Source organism: Clupea harengus, chromosome 21 (assembly GCF_900700415.2).
Source record: "Clupea harengus chromosome 21, Ch_v2.0.2, whole genome shotgun sequence".
NCBI classification, from domain to species: Eukaryota; Metazoa; Chordata; class Actinopteri; order Clupeiformes; family Clupeidae; genus Clupea; species Clupea harengus.
In genome coordinates, this window is record NC_045172.1 from 28,904 (window position 1) to 46,144 (window position 17,241).

The window sequence follows — 17,241 nt, forward strand, 5'->3', positions numbered from 1 at the left end:
GAGGACAGGGCTTTGGAATGATATGTGTTGCTCTTAAAGCTACATTGCTCTCAAAAATCCTTTTTACAGAGAAGTTACTTTATTTTGTATGAGCGCCCATTTAGACATTTTAAAACCCTGTAATGACCAGGTAACAGTGTTACACAGAAACAGAAAATAGCTAGGCAAACAGTTTCAAAACACTAGGCTATTCCAGGTTGCTTACTAAGCTTATAATATTTCATATATAAAGTCTAGAAAAACATACTGTTACTGTTGCAGATAATTGGGGCTATAAAAAATTAAATTTCATAGCCGTGACATATAGTAAGTAGTAATAGCTGAATGTTAAATCTGATGGAACATGTAAAACAATGGGCCTCATTCTCGAACGCAGTTGAGAAGAATTTAAGAAGGAATTTCTTCTGAACTCCACTTCCGGTGAAATAGCAGTCGTAAATCGGCCAGAGTTTTCTCAAATGCGATTCCTTAAAAAGGTTTTTTGAGGAATCGCATTTAAGAAAACTCTCCGTGTTAGGGCTGAATTTGTGAGAAATCGTTGGTGATTGCGTTCACATCAGCTCTACAGACATCCTCGGATTATAATAATAATAAATAAGGGGAATATTTGTATCATTAACAATTATGTTTCACATTTATAGTCATGATTCTACGAGGCATCGTGATGTCCTAAAATAAATAAAAGGTCTACAGGAACACTGCAAATGTAAGTGAATAAATAAATAAGCACTAAACTCAATCGCGTTGATATAGCTATAGTGGAATTGAATGGACACATCTACATCCTGCAACAGTACCTCCACCTCTGAAGTTAGATCTGCGTTTAGTGTAAGTGCTCGTTTTCCGCTTTGACATGACTCGTTTACAAGTTGCTTTCGTGTAGATTCAGTCGATTCCGACTGCACACGTCACTACTGTTGTGTGCCCTTATAAGGAGCTGGCGGAGCGTGTATGTATGCAAATCCAGGTGCACGAGAACGCGCTTTCAATTTAAGAAAACTCTTCCGGGGGAGCACAGCTCAGAACACTTCTGCTGCGTAGGAACACATTTTCAAGCGTTCATGAATCCGGCGGAGGTCTTTTTCTTACGTTGTTTTTCCGAAGTCTGTAAGAAACATTTCAGAAGAAACTTCAGAAAATGTTCGAGAATGAGGCCCAATGTTTAAGAACATGTTACATGAGTTTGAAGGGACCGGCATAGGTCATAAGAATATGCCATAGTCAATAATTCAATGATATTATACCTAGTTATAATTGTTACTTTTATTTGGATTTAACTAGCATGTAAACAGTTCCTGGGTGAATATACTCTTGGGCTGACCTGGGGAGTGAGGTGTGATTGTCTCGACCTGGGGGGGAAGGTGAGAGTCTAAGAACCCTGCACCCATGGCCCATTTGAATAGACGGTAACACCCCTTGAATATCAGTGTATTTAACAGACTGTTCCTCAAGGAATAAGTTAGACGAGTCTGAGGTGAAGCCATGAGTGGACGTTCAGGCTTTGTCTCCCTTGGTTGGCCACCACTGTATAAGATTAAAACCTGGATCTTGACTGACTAAAACCTAAGACTGAATCTTCAATATATGGTATAAATTATATCCCATCAAGTTTAACCCTGTGGTTTTGGGAAAAAGGCGCATCTTCACAGACTTTAACAATGGGTCTGTTTCAGCAACGCTTATGAATCTTTGGTTAAGCAATCGAGAGAAAATGTGTGTCACGAATATCAATGGCTACGCTGACATGGTCACAAGCACTGTCTGCGCTAAGTTCTTACCATGTTTCTGCATGATGTGATAGGCTAGGGAAACGTGACCAGAACCGTGTGAGTTAATGTGGCTTGTAGTTTCAATGATGATTAAATCATTCCACTCAAGCATTTTTGCCTAGATTAGGTGGGTCTCAGTTGTCATCTTTGCTATTGAGAAGCATGGCAATGATGTGGTGGCTTACTTGTACAGCACCTTTTGTGTGCTGGGGCATGATAACCAGACACAAAGAAGTAGGCGGACGTTTAGGTAGCGGGTTTTATGCAACTTCATTATTGCTTGATGTGAGTGCCAAAGCATTATCAATACAAACTGTTATGAAACATGGAACAGTAACTCTGGCAGATAAAGTGTGAATGGAGAGAGAGTCCATTTTCAAAAGCAGACAGATTTACCAGATGTTATGCTGTGAATGAAGCAAACAACAACCAAATAAATGATAGTTTACAAAGTGAAGTTATTGAGGTTACCGTCACTGAATAAATACAAGAAGAACATAAGCTGAAATATAGTCTTTAAAGCAGCAATAAGGAGTTCTGTTTCGAAACTAGCACGCTATCTACCAAAAAGGTATGCAAAAACCTTGCAAACACCATCAACAGGCCAGTTGACACTGATAGAAGCTTCCTAACACACTAACTGGTGTCTTTTGGCAGTAAAGCTGGCAATGTCATGTTGTGAAAGCTTTTGTTCCATTTTTGCAGGATATTCCAGCCTGGTATACAGAACTACATAGGGCATATCCTGGATGGCTAGTGGGAAAGAAACAGGTGTTTATCTGTCCTTCACATGACCATATGCTATCAAAATGAATTTGAGGACAGTACCAAAACTAGTTGCCTATAAAACCATACCTCAAAAAGTGTCAAATTGTTGCATAGTGTTACTTTAACAGGTTGTGTGGCGGTAAAGGAACCATGGCGCACATCCTATCAGGGTGCAAAACAGCATTGACCCAGGGGAGGTATAGGTGGCGCCATGACAAAGTGTTGGCACAGCTCGCAGACATCCCGGAGCAAGAGAGGAGAAAGAAACGTCCAGCCAAAACAAAACCACTGTTGAGTACCATCACCTTTGTAAAAGAGGGTCAGAGACCAGTCATCTAAGGCCAAGCCAAGCAAAATCTCCTGCAGTCAGCCCAGGGATGGGGATTGGAGGTCAACCTGGGGAGCAAACTCCACTTCCCAGAGGCGGTACTCTCCACAACTCTGAGACCAGACATTATCATGTGGTCTCTAGAGGGTAAGAAGATCATCCTGGTGGAATTAACAGTCCCATGGGAAGAGAACTGTGAGGAGGCGGCAGAGAGAAAGAAAACAAAGTACCAACAACTTGTCCAGGACTGCCGGGACAAGGGGTGGACAACATGGCTGATGACAGTGGAAGTGGGTTGTCGAGGATTCCCAGCTCAATCAGCTTGGAATCTGATGACAAGGGTTGGACTAAGAGGCCACGTGAGGAAAACAGCCGTTCGTAGGTTGGGCGAAGCGGCAGAGAGAGCCTCCATTTGGCTCTGGCATAAGAGAGAGGACACTAGCTGGAAGCCTGAAGGAGGGGGGCAGTGACTTGGCCAAGCACTGCTGACCCGCCAACTGGAGAGTGTTGTGGTTAAGGGTCGAAACACTCTAAGAAGGTTGGGGACCACCTGATGATTCCTCCTCCAGGCCAAGGTTTCATACATTAGAAATGGATTGATAAAAGCATCTCTGATGTATTACAAAACCCTTAATTAATCATGTGAGGCTGGTAAATTAATTTATATAGGCTTTAATTAATCATATGGTGCTGGTATTCATGTATCAAGTAACTACAGCTGCCACGAAACCGCCAACAAGCTATCTGACAAATAATGGAACAGCTATTCTTAGGTTAAGTGTGTTCATTGACTACAATTGACTTATTTTTTGACCTTAGTTGCGCAAATGTCCTTCTGCCCTTCATTTTAAATGATTTTTTTTTTTCAAATTGCGCCCATAGATTCAGGTTTATTCCTTGTTGTTACGACCCTGTGGGTCTGTCTATGTATTTTTGCCTGTGCTTCTGTTTTGTCTTGTGTGTCCTGCAGGTGGGTTAGTGCGCAGTTGATTGGGGCTCTAATCCCATTGGGCCTATAGAAGTCCCGGCCCTTTAAAAGCGTCCGGGATTCCATCATACGGGGCTTGCTTTGGGGATCGCGCATTTCTGTTGTCTGCCACCACTCGTTGCCGCTAGGCCCAGCCTCGGGCCTTGCCCGCGCCACTAACATCATGTGTGCTACTCACCGGAGTGAGAGACCGGGAGAGAGTGCCAGGCTGTTGAGGCCTGTTCACGAAGCCTTGTGTTTTGCTTGTTACGTTATTTTTGAGCCGTAGTTTGATTATTTTATTCTTTGTCCAATAAATTCACGGTTATTTTTATTCCGTTGTCTGCCCGTGTTTTAAAATATTTGTCATGTCCTAAAGCCCTAGACAGGGACGTGACAAAATGGGGGCTCGTTCATTTGTTTTGGACTCATCTCATAGCCTAGGTTTTTCGTTTTTGCCTGTTGATCCTAAATCTCGTTGTTGTGATGTCTGTTGCATATTTATTTCTCCGTAATGCTTTTTGTTTGGAAGCACGCTAATGGCCAAGAGCTCTGGTAAGTTAGTGTTTTGATTGTTTCTTTGATTTGGTGGTGGGTTATTGGAAGCAACTCCGGGGGGAGGTTTCGGCCTCTAACTGGTAAGCTTTTGAAGACATGTGAGATTTAATGTAGTTTAGTTTGAGTAGGTAAATAGGAACCAGAGTCTCGCCCAGTCTGGGTTGGTTATTTGCGTTGTGTTACTTCCGAGTTTGTTTTTGGTGAGCACTCGTAAATTGGCAGACAAAGTGGTGAAGATGTATTTATTTTTCGTTCCCTGGTGCGCATCTTTGTGGCTGCGCTGTTCGCTGCTTTTTGTCGGTTATACAAAGGACACTCTTTTTTTCATAGCATTAGGTGGCAAATGCTTGAAGTTTCGTAGATTCTGGTTTTGACTGCTTTTCTGAGCATTCATTTTTTGGGGTGGGGTAGAAGAGCAGGGAAGACGTCATATTGTGGATTATCTGTGGATTCAATTTGACAGTTTTGACAGCCCTCAGTGAATCGCCAAACAGCGATTCAGCAGGATTACCGAGCAACTGAGTGGCTACCAGCAGTTCACAAATGAAGAGGAGGCAGGTGAAGTGCCTCAAGAAGTACCTGACGCCCCCCACCATACAACAGCATTGCAGCAGACAATGCAGCTCATTTCACCTATAAAGAGGATGGATGCTATCCCAAACCTCTTTCGTACAACGTTGCTACATCATTGCCCTCCTATGACGAAGCTGAGATGACCAAAGCTGAAGCAGCGGTGCCTCTTGTCCCTGAGAGGGAGGTAGAGTTTAAAAGTTGCGTTCCAGATACTGTCGCAAGCCTCCCACCGCACAGCAGAGTTTGAGGAATTCCCCGTCTGATAAGTCTCCGCCGAGGCGTGATTCGCGTGAGTGTTGTGTTTGCCATGAGTTCGTCATCTTGTTGCCGCATTTCCTTCCTGGTAAAAGAAAACTTCGGAAGTTGTTCTGTGGTTTTCGGGCAACACACTCAGTCCGTGGTAAAAGCAGAAAGCCGAACGAAATAACGGTTGTCTGAAGAAAGAACAAACATCGGGACGGAACAACTGTTTTGTCTGAACCGTTTAGATGATATTCTGTCCTTATGGTGCTGTCCTTATGATATTGTCCTTATGGTCATGTCCTTATGGTCCTGTGATGTGCTTGTGATATTGTTCTTATGGTCCTGTGATGTGCTTATGATTCTGTCCTTATGGTCCTGTGATGTGCTTGTGATATTGTTCTTATGGTCCTGTGATGTGCTTATGATACTGTCCTTATGGTCCTGTGATGTGCTTATGACGTCCTTATGGTCCTGTGCTGTGCCTATGATACTGTCCTTATGGTCCTGTGATGTGCTTATGATACTGTTCTTATGGTCCTGTGATGTGCTTATGATACTGTTCTTATGGTCCTGTGATGTGCTTGTGATATTGTTCTTATGGTCCTGTGATGTGCTTATGATACTGTCCTTATGGTCCTGTGATGTGCTTATGACGTCCTTATGGTCCTGTGCTGTGCCTATGATACTGTCCTTATGGTCCTGTGATGTGCTTATGATACTGTTCTTATGGTCCTGTGATGTGCTTATGATACTGTTCTTATGGTCCTGTGATGTGCTTATGATACTGTCCTTATGGTCCTGTGCTTATGATACTGTCCTTATGGTCTCGTCCTTAGGGTCCTGTCCTTTGTCCTGTTGTTTAATCAACATTATATGTTGAATTTTGGTGGTGGGGGTGTTACGACCCTGTGGGTCTGTCTATGTATTTTTGCCTGTGCTTCTGTTTTGTCTTGTGTGTCCTGCAGGTGGGTTAGTGCGCAGTTGATTGGGGCTCTAATCCCATTGGGCCTATAGAAGTCCCGGCCCTTTAAAAGCGTCCGGGATTCCATCATACGGGGCTTGCTTTGGGGATCGCGCATTTCTGTTGTCTGCCACCACTCGTTGCCGCTAGGCCCAGCCTCGGGCCTTGCCCGCGCCACTAACATCATGTGTGCTACTCACCGGAGTGAGAGACCGGGAGAGAGTGCCAGGCTGTTGAGGCCTGTTCACGAAGCCTTGTGTTTTGCTTGTTACGTTATTTTTGAGCCGTAGTTTGATTATTTTATTCTTTGTCCAATAAATTCACGGTTATTTTTATTCCGTTGTCTGCCCGTGTTTTAAAATATTTGTCATGTCCTAAAGCCCTAGACAGGGACGTGACACTTGTGCATACATCATGCAGGTGTGGTAGTACAGTGGACAGGCGCCGGTCTATGACAAGAAAACTGGCAGCCGCAGAGCCTCTGCTAAAAGTCAAATTATGCGCTGTGCTTCTGTCACTCACCGGATAATTTGCAGCACAATTAAATGGAATCAACCGCTGACTGACAAGTAGGCTGACAAAAACAGAAGTTTAGCAATCAAGAAATATACTTGCTAAATGAGGGGTCAAACATAAGAGGCATTACAGATGTAGGAGGGGTGTAGTGCTCATAAGAGGCAAAGGAACAGTGTCCTCTCCATTTTAGTTGACCTCTCTAGCTGCAGAGAACACGTGTTAGTAAGGCTAAGAAGGAAGGCTATTTAATAATTTGAACAAAGTTGGATTCCTTCAACTGTCCATCCCAATAAAAAAAAATATTAGAAGAGAGTGGAAAACTCCCTGTTTTTTTTTTGTTTTTTTTACATGCAAGCTGCATCGATTATTGCATTGTTCATAGAAAGTCATAATTGTGACAACGAAAAGCTTTTTCTCTAATCAAAAAATAGAGAAGGTAATTCATCTGTTGATTTTCTTTAATTATTAAACACAAAGTAGGAAGTGATTAGCAACCTCTGAGTAGCAAACTCAAATGTTTTAAAAATCGAGATGCATCGATAATCGTTTTATCGGTTTAGAATCGATAATCGGTTTAGAATCGAATCGTGAGGTGCCAAGAGATTCCCACCCCTACTGTTTTAGTGCAAACATTGTATATATATTATGTATGAATATTTATTTGCGTATTCAAGCGCATGTGATAACGGTTAAGACTCAACATTATTCTCCCTGTATAAAAATCGATTTCCACACAGAAATAATCTTCATATAGGCCTCTGCCTATCTTGTACACAAATGCTAATTTAATTTAGAAAGCATGTAAATATTTTCTCCATGACAACTGCTGCCATTGCCTTGGACAGCCATGTCATGTCATGCAACCATAGTAACGCAATGAAACCATCAAAATTGCTCCGGTAATTAAACTCAAAATATGCACATTAAAGGAAAAGTGACATAAAGATTGGAGTCAAGATCAACATAACATGTACCCAGGGTTCCCACCCATTTTCATCGACTTTTCATGGACCCTTAACGGCCATGACCAATGGCCTACTACACGTACACAGTCACGTCCATTAGTCCACAGGTTGGGCTTAATTATTAAGTGAAAATTAATAACCTTTTCTATTCCTTTTCTAATAAGCTAGTTAGGCTATGTCAAATTCAAGAGGAAACCATCATGCTGCAGAAATACCATAGACAAGCACAGAAACATCATGAATGTCATTAGACCAACAGTGTTTCCCCTAAGATTTATTTCAGCAGCAGTGCTGCTGTGCGGATGAGCCACATGCTTTTCGTTTAATAGTAGTAGTAGTATCATCAATGCATATTATGTTTATATATTGTATTAATTCAAGAGTATTTCAGGACTGCATCGTGTGGTAAATACACTTGCCAACATTTCATACTAAACTGACAGATGAAATGATAAATTGACTGGTGGGATTTACTTTTGAGGCAAGCATTTAAACTGGTATGCTCCAATAACTGAGAAAATGTTAATGGTGTCTTGAACAGGGGGGTAGTGGATAACGTATCCCCGTGCAACCATTGAGGATTATGGGTTTTTTCTTCAGATTTGGACATTGCCACGTATGAGAACCATTTGGACTCAACATAGATAACACTGTGTTACAGTCACCTACTCACGGCCTTAGCTTCTGACTAGCGATCTTGAAGCATGCGGGTGGGGAGAGTGGGTGAGGTGGTGATATAGACTCTCACTCAATTACACAAAATAGGCGTTTGAAGATGTAGAATTCAAACATGTCCAATTTAAGACAAGAATAAACAATAGGCTATCCAACCCTGGCCGCAATAGGCTACATTAGCAACTTTACAACAGGATCACACTTCAAAACTAAATTATTATAATCTCATGCAATCAAAACTGTCAAACTGGCTTGCTAAGTAATCGTAGATGTGAAAAGAAACTTAAGTGTAGCCATTTCTGATCATCATCACAGGAAGAACAAATTGTAAAAAGCCTATAGTGGAGGTTATATGGTTGGGCCTGATATGATATGATATAGATTCGGGGTCCCCCCCCCAGAGAACAGTTTACTGACCGTGGTTACATGCATTCGAATAACTGGCTTAGTCGGACTGAAATCAAATTATCCGTTTCATGTAAACACCTTTGTTCGACTATGTGCGGTCCGACTACGATCCGATTAACACCCCTGGATAATTCGATCCGATCCAGTTGATAATTCGACTATCGCGGCATGTAACGGTGAATTGGATTAGGAACTGGACTTTGCGTCTTTGCGCATGCTTGAGATCCCGCTGGCCTCAGCCCTCCCTCCCTCCCTCCCATGTCCTGACCCGGAAGTCGAAAGAGACAATAAATTGGTCTCAACTGTTCATACTAATGACACGTTTATTTATGAATATCCTGCAGACTGTCTCACAAGCTTATTCTTGTTGATTATGAACAAACATAACAGAAGAGGTCCGAAGATATGAGCACCTTTACAACCCCTCCTTAAAAATGTATAAGGACGTTCAAATGACGATACTTATGTGGTGCTACTGTGTTGACAAAAACGTTGACTGTGACTGTTTGGACAGAACGTGCTAATTCACCGAACAAATACTTTCATATTCATTTCCCACCACTTGTTAGTCATGTCATCCATTCATATCGATGTGAATCAATCAATACTAATACAACTTTAACTGTGATGTGTTTTTGTTTCATTTCACAACGTATTTACTGTATAATCAACGATAGCAGGTGCCCGCTTGTAAACAGTCCACATTTTATTTGCTTAAAACACACAGCAGTACTGTCAAATCAGAAAGCAAATCAGCTGTTAATCGGCTATTACCTGACCAATACCTTTCGAACTCGGTGATAGTATCCACAACTAATTTGTTCTTCATTCTATCAAATATGATGACAGCCAAACTCTACCCACTCACTCTGTTCTTTTTCTTTCTCTCCTAATCCAGACTATCTTAGCTATGGGACGCTGCTGTAGTCTCTCCACCCGGTCTACCCGTAGAAACCCTCGGCCAAATGCGTTTGGCCACATGCATTTGGTAGGTGTACAACACCTGTTGTTTCCCATCCCCTTCTGCCACACAAGCCTCCCCCCATCCCCCCTTCCTATCTCCACCCGGCCGACCTCAAGCAGATGGGTACCCCCTTATGTGCCGTGGTTCTGCTTAAGGTTCCTTCCTGACTAACAGGGAGTTTTTTCTTGCCCGTGTTGCCATTGTGCTTGTACTAAGGGGGTTCAGGCTCTGGGCTCTGTAAAGCGCCTAGAGACAATTGTATTGTTATGGCGCTATGTAAATAAAATTGAATTGAATTGATGAAGTGTGGTCCGCCAGTGGCCCGTAATCGTCCGCGAAGGCCAAAAGTAAATTATTGCGACATTTCTAACATACAACTCAGAACGAAGAGAACACAGCCAGTAGTAGCCTAATCTAATAAAGATGCCTAATATATTAACAAGGTCATGGATTGGTGGCTTAAGACAGGAACTATGAAAAGAAAATTAAATGAGAAAGCCTCTGATGTTGTACCTCTGAACTAGTGAGAAATAACCACAAAGTCATTCAGAGTTTCCTTCATCCAAAAGAATGCTGTTTACTCGACAATCTCCAAAAGACAGAGAGAGAAACCCGCGATTTCCCCTGAACTAAATATCTATAGACTCAAACAATCAATCCTCAGATCATGGATTAAGGCAGAATAACTAGACAACTGATGACTTTGTCATAAACATCGTATTGGCTGAATGAATTAAATATCTAAGGCACATTAAAACCATTTAACATTCTCGAAAAGCCAACTACTTGGATTTTTACCATGTAACAAATAAAGAAATATTACCATCACTGCTGAACAGATGTAAATTCTTATTCTCACGCTGTGCTCTATCTATGTCATATGTTATCAAAAACCTGAATCAAACATTCAAAGTTCACACACAGTACAGCAGTGTATCAAACACCTTAACACACATTTAAAGCTCAATTTAAATCAATGTTTGGATCATAATAGCTGAATGTGCCAGCTGAATGTACCATGTAACACTGACAGACAAGGAGAAAGGGCAACGGCGAGATGGTTCAGCCTCATTGGGCATTATCTCGCCGCGGAGATGCATTCGAAACAGCGTGTTTTTCTCCCGCTAAGACAGCAAGATGATAACTATATTCTGTGTTGTGTGACGTTGGATAATAACAGCTCTTAATAATGAAAAGTTGACTACTAGGATGGCTGTATTAATGCCAGTGGGCTAGCCTACGGTTGGTAGTGAAATACTGCGGTCGGTATGCGCATCGTTGTGTTTTGTGATACATTGGCCTGTCTGACTGTGTGATGGGAGTATGAGGCTGTGAGCGAACTATAGTTTATAACATAACCAAGTCACGCATGGAGCAGGGTTACAGATGCTTTGCCTTGCGCATTGTCATCTATAACTAGCCTACTGGTACGTAAAAAAGGAGAGCCCACCCGCGAAAATCATGTGTGCGCTAACAATTGTCTGGCGCCAGGTCTTGGGTAGGAGGCATGGTGTTCCGGGGATATTTAGTTAAATGGTCCACGAATTTTTTTATATTTGGCTAAGTGGTCCTTGGTCTGAAAAAGTTTGAGAAACACTGCTTTATAGACAATAACGACCATACACTCCCATTGCACTCAAACAACCACACTCAAACGAGGAGATATTGTATCAATTAGCCTATTAAGTATCGTATTGTATTAATTGCACAGAGTTCAACGTTACAGCAACATAACTTTGCTCCGGTCGCTAAATCTGATATATCCGTGTGCATCACCATTCTCGCTCTCGCTCTCTCTCTCTCTCTCACCCACCCTGTAACCTACGTGTTTATACATTATAGGAGCAAGACCATTATATTAACATTAGATGGGGGACCGGGATGAAAATGTGACTTGGAATCATAGACCTGTCAGAGAAGGAACACCTGGCGATTCTCTCGCCTTTTATCTTTCACCTTTGAATATTGTAACTTAAACACGTCGGCCGGCAGAAACAAACAAACAACGCGATGGACAACCCAAGAGGCAACACTCATTTCTGGACCGATGAACAGACGCGATTCATGCTCAATCAACTGTTGTTGCTGTCGGTAGCATAGACATATAAATGTCTATGGTTGGTAGTGGTGAAGAGGTCAAGCGGAAACGGCTGTATCACCACTAGTTGTAATGAAAACAGCGCCACCTATCGTATCGGATATGACATGCTTTCGGCCAATGATTCGATTTATTCACTGCCATGTATAATGGGATAATAGCAGTTGCCCCAAAAGATAGCATAGTCCGACTAAAGCAAGATTCGAATTATACCATCATGTAAACACACTGACTGTTGTAGAGCTTCAAAGCAGACGAAAAAGACAACTGAAATGCATGGTTTACTTGCTAGCCATATTGCTTGCATAAGCATTAATGTAAGGCAGCCCTAGCTTTACTTAATCTACAACTAATCAAGAATATGTTTTAAAGCAATGGCACTACGAGTTAACTATGAGGGACTACAAGCTGTTATACTTGCACTGCCAATGTAACAAATTCATCTCACAGGATGTCTTTTTGCTGCCTTTTTTTTGCACTACCATAACCTCACTTTAAAGGAAACTTATGCTGCTGTACATGTATCTGAATGTTTATAACTATATGTATATCTATATGTCTTGTCTTATCTGTTGTTGTGCGTGTGCACTTATATGTTTCACCGTGGGAGAGTGGGAAACGTTTTTTTTTCGATTCCTTTGTATGTCTTAACATGCAAAGTAATTGACAATAAAGCTACTTTGACTTTGAAGTTAAATCCTAGGCTATAAATTGTATTTGTCAACATCAGCTAAACTTGCTACAATTTACCATATTGTGTCAGACAAAGCTAGAGAAGGCTTTGGCCACTGATGTTTTCACATTTCATCACCATGCGTTTGACAACCAAAAGTAGATGTTCTCTTCATTTACACTACATGAGAACATGGTTAAAGCTCTCTTCATTTACAGACTGCAGCTTCATGGAGAATGAAACAAGATTGAAAAAAGGGCTTTTCTCCTGTCACTCCCTGTTCCTTCACTGTTTAATGAGTGGAGGAAAGCGGTCAGATTTTGTGACTCACATTAAGCCATGAAATATACATTAAGTTATATCTCCTAGATCTCACACCCACACAAGTTACATGACTTTCAATGAATTTAGTGAATTCCATGACTTTCGGGCTTGGGAAATGAGATTTTAAAATTCCATATCTTTTCCATGATTGTGGGAACTCTGCATCATATTTTTTCTCTAAAGGGTGAACTTGTCAGGTAAAATGTATGCTTCCACACAAAGTCTTATTTCCAACACAACTTTAAAAAGGCAATAATCCTTTAAGACACTTTAAAAAGGTTCCTTTATAGTGTGTGACACACCCCTGTGTAATGAACGTGTGTGAAACTGTCATGTGTTGAAAAGTTGTACCTATTCCGCAGGCCAGTGCCGTTGCTGAGGCCTCCTCCCACCAGCGTCTGCAGAGAGGGCAGAGCTGAACGACTCAGCTGCTGTCTGCTCGGACCCCTGCGCCCTCCGGGCATGGCCGGTATCCACGGTAACTAGTACAAGCCCAGCAGTTCCCAATCACGTTTTCACAATTTGGCCTAACACAGAGCAAACACTGCAGACAGAACATTTGATTTAGAAGTGAATCCATTCATCAGCACACACACAATACATCAATGGGACAATCTACAACAGCCATAAATGAACATAAAAGATACTAAGACAGCTGATATGGCAAACTCACACCGGAAGCTCATTTTTAGTTATGAAATTCACAGTTAGAACCATGAGCATGGAGATACTCTAAAGTCCCAGACAAAGACCTTCCAGAATCAGGTAGAAGGATGGGGTTGCATTTACTATCACTATATGCATTTGGTTACATTATGCATGAAATGCTTTATTTCTCACTTTCTTTATTTTTTGTTAAATGCTTTGTAAGTCGCATTGGACTCTTTGCACCGCTGTGTGCTTCTGGCCATTTTCTATTCACCTGGTTATGGTTGGACCAGACACATAAGGATGATACTAAATTGTGGAGACACTTAGTATTCTTACTATTAAACAATGCTGCCCTAGATATGCATATTTGCAGGAAATTGTTGCTATAAACGATTTCGTTTCGTATATTTCAGCCAGTGAGTAGTAAACTTAGCCAAGATGTAAGTTCAAATGCGGAACTTAAAGCGCAACAAGCCGTGTTAGATGCATACGTAGTCTTTTTTTATACACACAATCAATAAATATTAATTTCCTAGAGTTAAGATGCGTATTTTACCTCAAAGCCCTTGGAACACGTAACGGCAATGTTATCAATTTAGATATGTTCAAGATGCGAACGCATTGAAGCTTATGTAAAGTTATTGTTGGCTAACGTCAGACACCCAACGCAGCTAGCTGGGCAAACACCATTTGCACATAGAACCCTACTCTTTAGCTAACAGTTGTCAGCATGACTGGTCCAGTATGATAGTTAACGTTAAACCGAAATAGAATACAAGACCAACGGATTCACTCTCTGCTAACTTCTGACTTACAACCAGCACAGTAACTTAAGTTAGCAGGGATAGCTAAGTTAGTTAACGCTACGTTGCTCTGAAGTGTCACCAACCTGGCCTTATGACCAAATCCTGCTAAGGCAACGTGAACCTGTTCTAGCCAATTTGACTGATCAGCAAATTATATGATATAGTGTTATGACTCTTATAACTAATGCACCGTCATTAGAAGTAGTGTAACAACATGCCAACCATTAAAAAGCAATACTCACAGTGACAATTAACGCCAGGAGCTGGTAGTGTAGACTAAAAGACATCAGTGGATTAACTACAAAATCAAGTTAGAGAGGAACATTTGTATCTTTTGGAAAATGACCCTCAGGTATCTTGGAGCAGACTGAAATTGTGTTTTAACAAAAACACATGCAATGTCGTGCCCTGGGTTCTAAAAATGCTAAACATTGAGTTATAAAGTTAAGTTTAAAGCATCTGCAGTGCACCAGTTGAGTCCACTCAGCGCAGAGACCGACGTGGCAAAAATGAGCCCTCCTTAGCACTACGTCATATCTTGCGCGACGTTTTTCTAATGCACAGCCGCAGTTACAGGGTGGGTGCACAGGTAGTGGGAAGCGCAACTGTACGTGTAATTTCTGTGGTCCATTCCTCAATTCACTTATTCTACCACTTTCTCGAGTGTCACTCCCTGCAAATCCAACACGTTGCAGGGCTTAGACGGGTAAATGTAAACAACTAAACGAAGTGGGTATGGAAGTATAATAGTGCCAAATGTCCTCAATGCTAAATGGCATGTTGAGAAAAAAACATTGCAATTAAACACATGCAATAACAACTTTTGATTTTTTTTCTGCACTGAATTTCACACAAATTGATCCCACAGCATTTGAGATGCTTGAATTGTTTGGCACTGCAATTTGACACAGACTGAAAAACAAAACAGCTATAACTCAGGACATTTGGACATTTTCTGGGATTGTATATTTTGACAAAATGTCAGCATTCAAAATTCAATACACAATTATTCACCAACAGGTCCAAAATATTCGGTTGTTTAAATATCCTCCTCATTATTCGGCAGGTAATATTCAACCCATTACTTTTCAACCTCACAAATTCAGACTGCCAAAATTCAGGTCTTAAAATCCTTGTATCACAGACAGATATAAGATTGATTGCCAATAGACCTACACTTTTAATTGTAGGGGCAAAATCGGTAAGGGTTATGGATGTTTGGCAAAAGGGGAGACCATGAAGGGGCATACAGTCAATGAAAAACATTTGCCAAATATAAAAAGGTATTCTTCATGTTAAACAGTGTGTGTCATTTTTGGTCACGGTGCTAGCTAACGTAGGCCTATAGCTAATGTTAAAATTACTGAAGAAATAACAGTGAAAATGAAGACTACTGAGGAAAAGAAGGAAGTGTAGGTTAGGTCCACCAAGACTAAGGGGAAGACATGAACTGGTGAGGGAAACCACTAGAGCCATTTAGACATGAACTGGTGGGGGAGACCACTAGAGCCTAGCCATTTAGCCACACACCCATACAATAAATCTAACACTGTCCATTATCACAGAATCTGTTTTAAAATAAGGGGTTAGTTGAGGGTGGACCTTCCAGGAGGACAAGGCTAAGGCGGCCTTCACATTCACACCTAAAGCAACTCTGGATTGGCTCATGTACTGAAGTATTTTATTTCCCAATAAATTGTATTTATAGGAGTAAATGCAGAATACTTTTCACTCCTACTCAAGAACATTTAAGTACAAATGTACTCATTAAGCTGCGCACTCAAAATTATTTGTATTCACACACAGCTTATAGCCTACAATGTTGGCTACTTCAACATCAACCAAGTAGACGCTGCATTGGCCTCTGGTTTGTAACTATATTGAACCAGACGGTATAAATCTGTCGAAGTCAATCCCAAAACAGTGGAAATCGGTGTAAAAGTGGACTGCCTGGTGGTGTACACATCGTAGCACTGGATCCAGACATGGCAAGAAACATCCAAGTTTAACTAGCTAATGTTAGCAAGCTTAAGATCTTATTGGCTAAATTGAATTTAATGTTACAACCCTAGTCTATGGGGCAAAAAGCTATAGCATGACTTGTAGCACACCTTAAACACATGACCTACCAACCATACACAGCAAAAACAGTCCTCTCATTTATCATCTTGGTAAAAAGTCAAAATATGAGAACAAAGTCTAAACCAAATATCTTAAAGTGTCAATACACCGTTAATCAATACATCAACAAACAGCATCAATACACCGTAAATCAATACATCAACAAATAGCATCAAGTTGGCAACATTTCTTTTTAACTGAATTGTTTTTTTTTAAAGATGCACATTAAGCAAAGAAAATATGTTATTTGTAATTTTGACTGAATAAAGAAGAGAATATTTGTATATTTGTTTGCTTTAGTTTGTGTTACTGTTTACATATTAACTCTGCTACGAGATTCACATTTATAACTATAATAATAATGTTTCATATGCATTATTATATGGCAACGACAGTACGAGCATTCTGATTGGCTAATGGGTAGTCATGCCAGCCGCCTATTGACCTCCTAATTGGTTGCTAGTTAACGCCTGAAACAAACTGCGTCGTGAGAAGACTTGAGAGCTGAACAAAACGACATGTTTTCTATTTACAATTACCATTTCTTTTCATTTACAAAATGAAAGGAGCTAAAAATGCCATATAATAAACAACTTACTAACCTCGACCGTTCGGTCAGGCCTGGAAATATCAGACTGAGGCTGTAACGTATCGACCGGGCGATAGCGAGGTTGATACGGCAAAGCCTCAGTCTGATATTTCCCGGCATGACCTCACTCTCGGTTAGTACGTAGTTATTATTACAGTTTTTTTATTTATTAAAATTGGTTTATTCAGAATATGATTTATTCGAATGTGCAGATGGCTATGTTACATTGAGGTTATTAGACAAACATTTAAAATTTCATATTTTGGGCATAACCTCACATATGA

General features: G+C 40.9%; 1 protein-coding gene across 1 annotated transcript in view; it reads right to left on the bottom strand.

The window, feature by feature from the left end:
- The window catches only part of tmem39a (transmembrane protein 39A), a 33,916-nt gene extending 19,141 nt beyond the window's left edge, over nt 1-14,775 (bottom strand). The window contains exons 1-2 of the mRNA XM_031558380.2: nt 14,490-14,775; nt 13,142-13,334 (exon numbers count right to left, since the gene is read on the bottom strand). Coding sequence (XP_031414240.1) covers nt 13,142-13,254 — 113 coding nt within the window. The 5' untranslated portion in view covers nt 13,255-13,334; nt 14,490-14,775. The remainder of the gene's footprint in view (nt 1-13,141; nt 13,335-14,489) is intronic.
- Nucleotides 14,776-17,241: the final 2,466 nt, after the last annotated feature.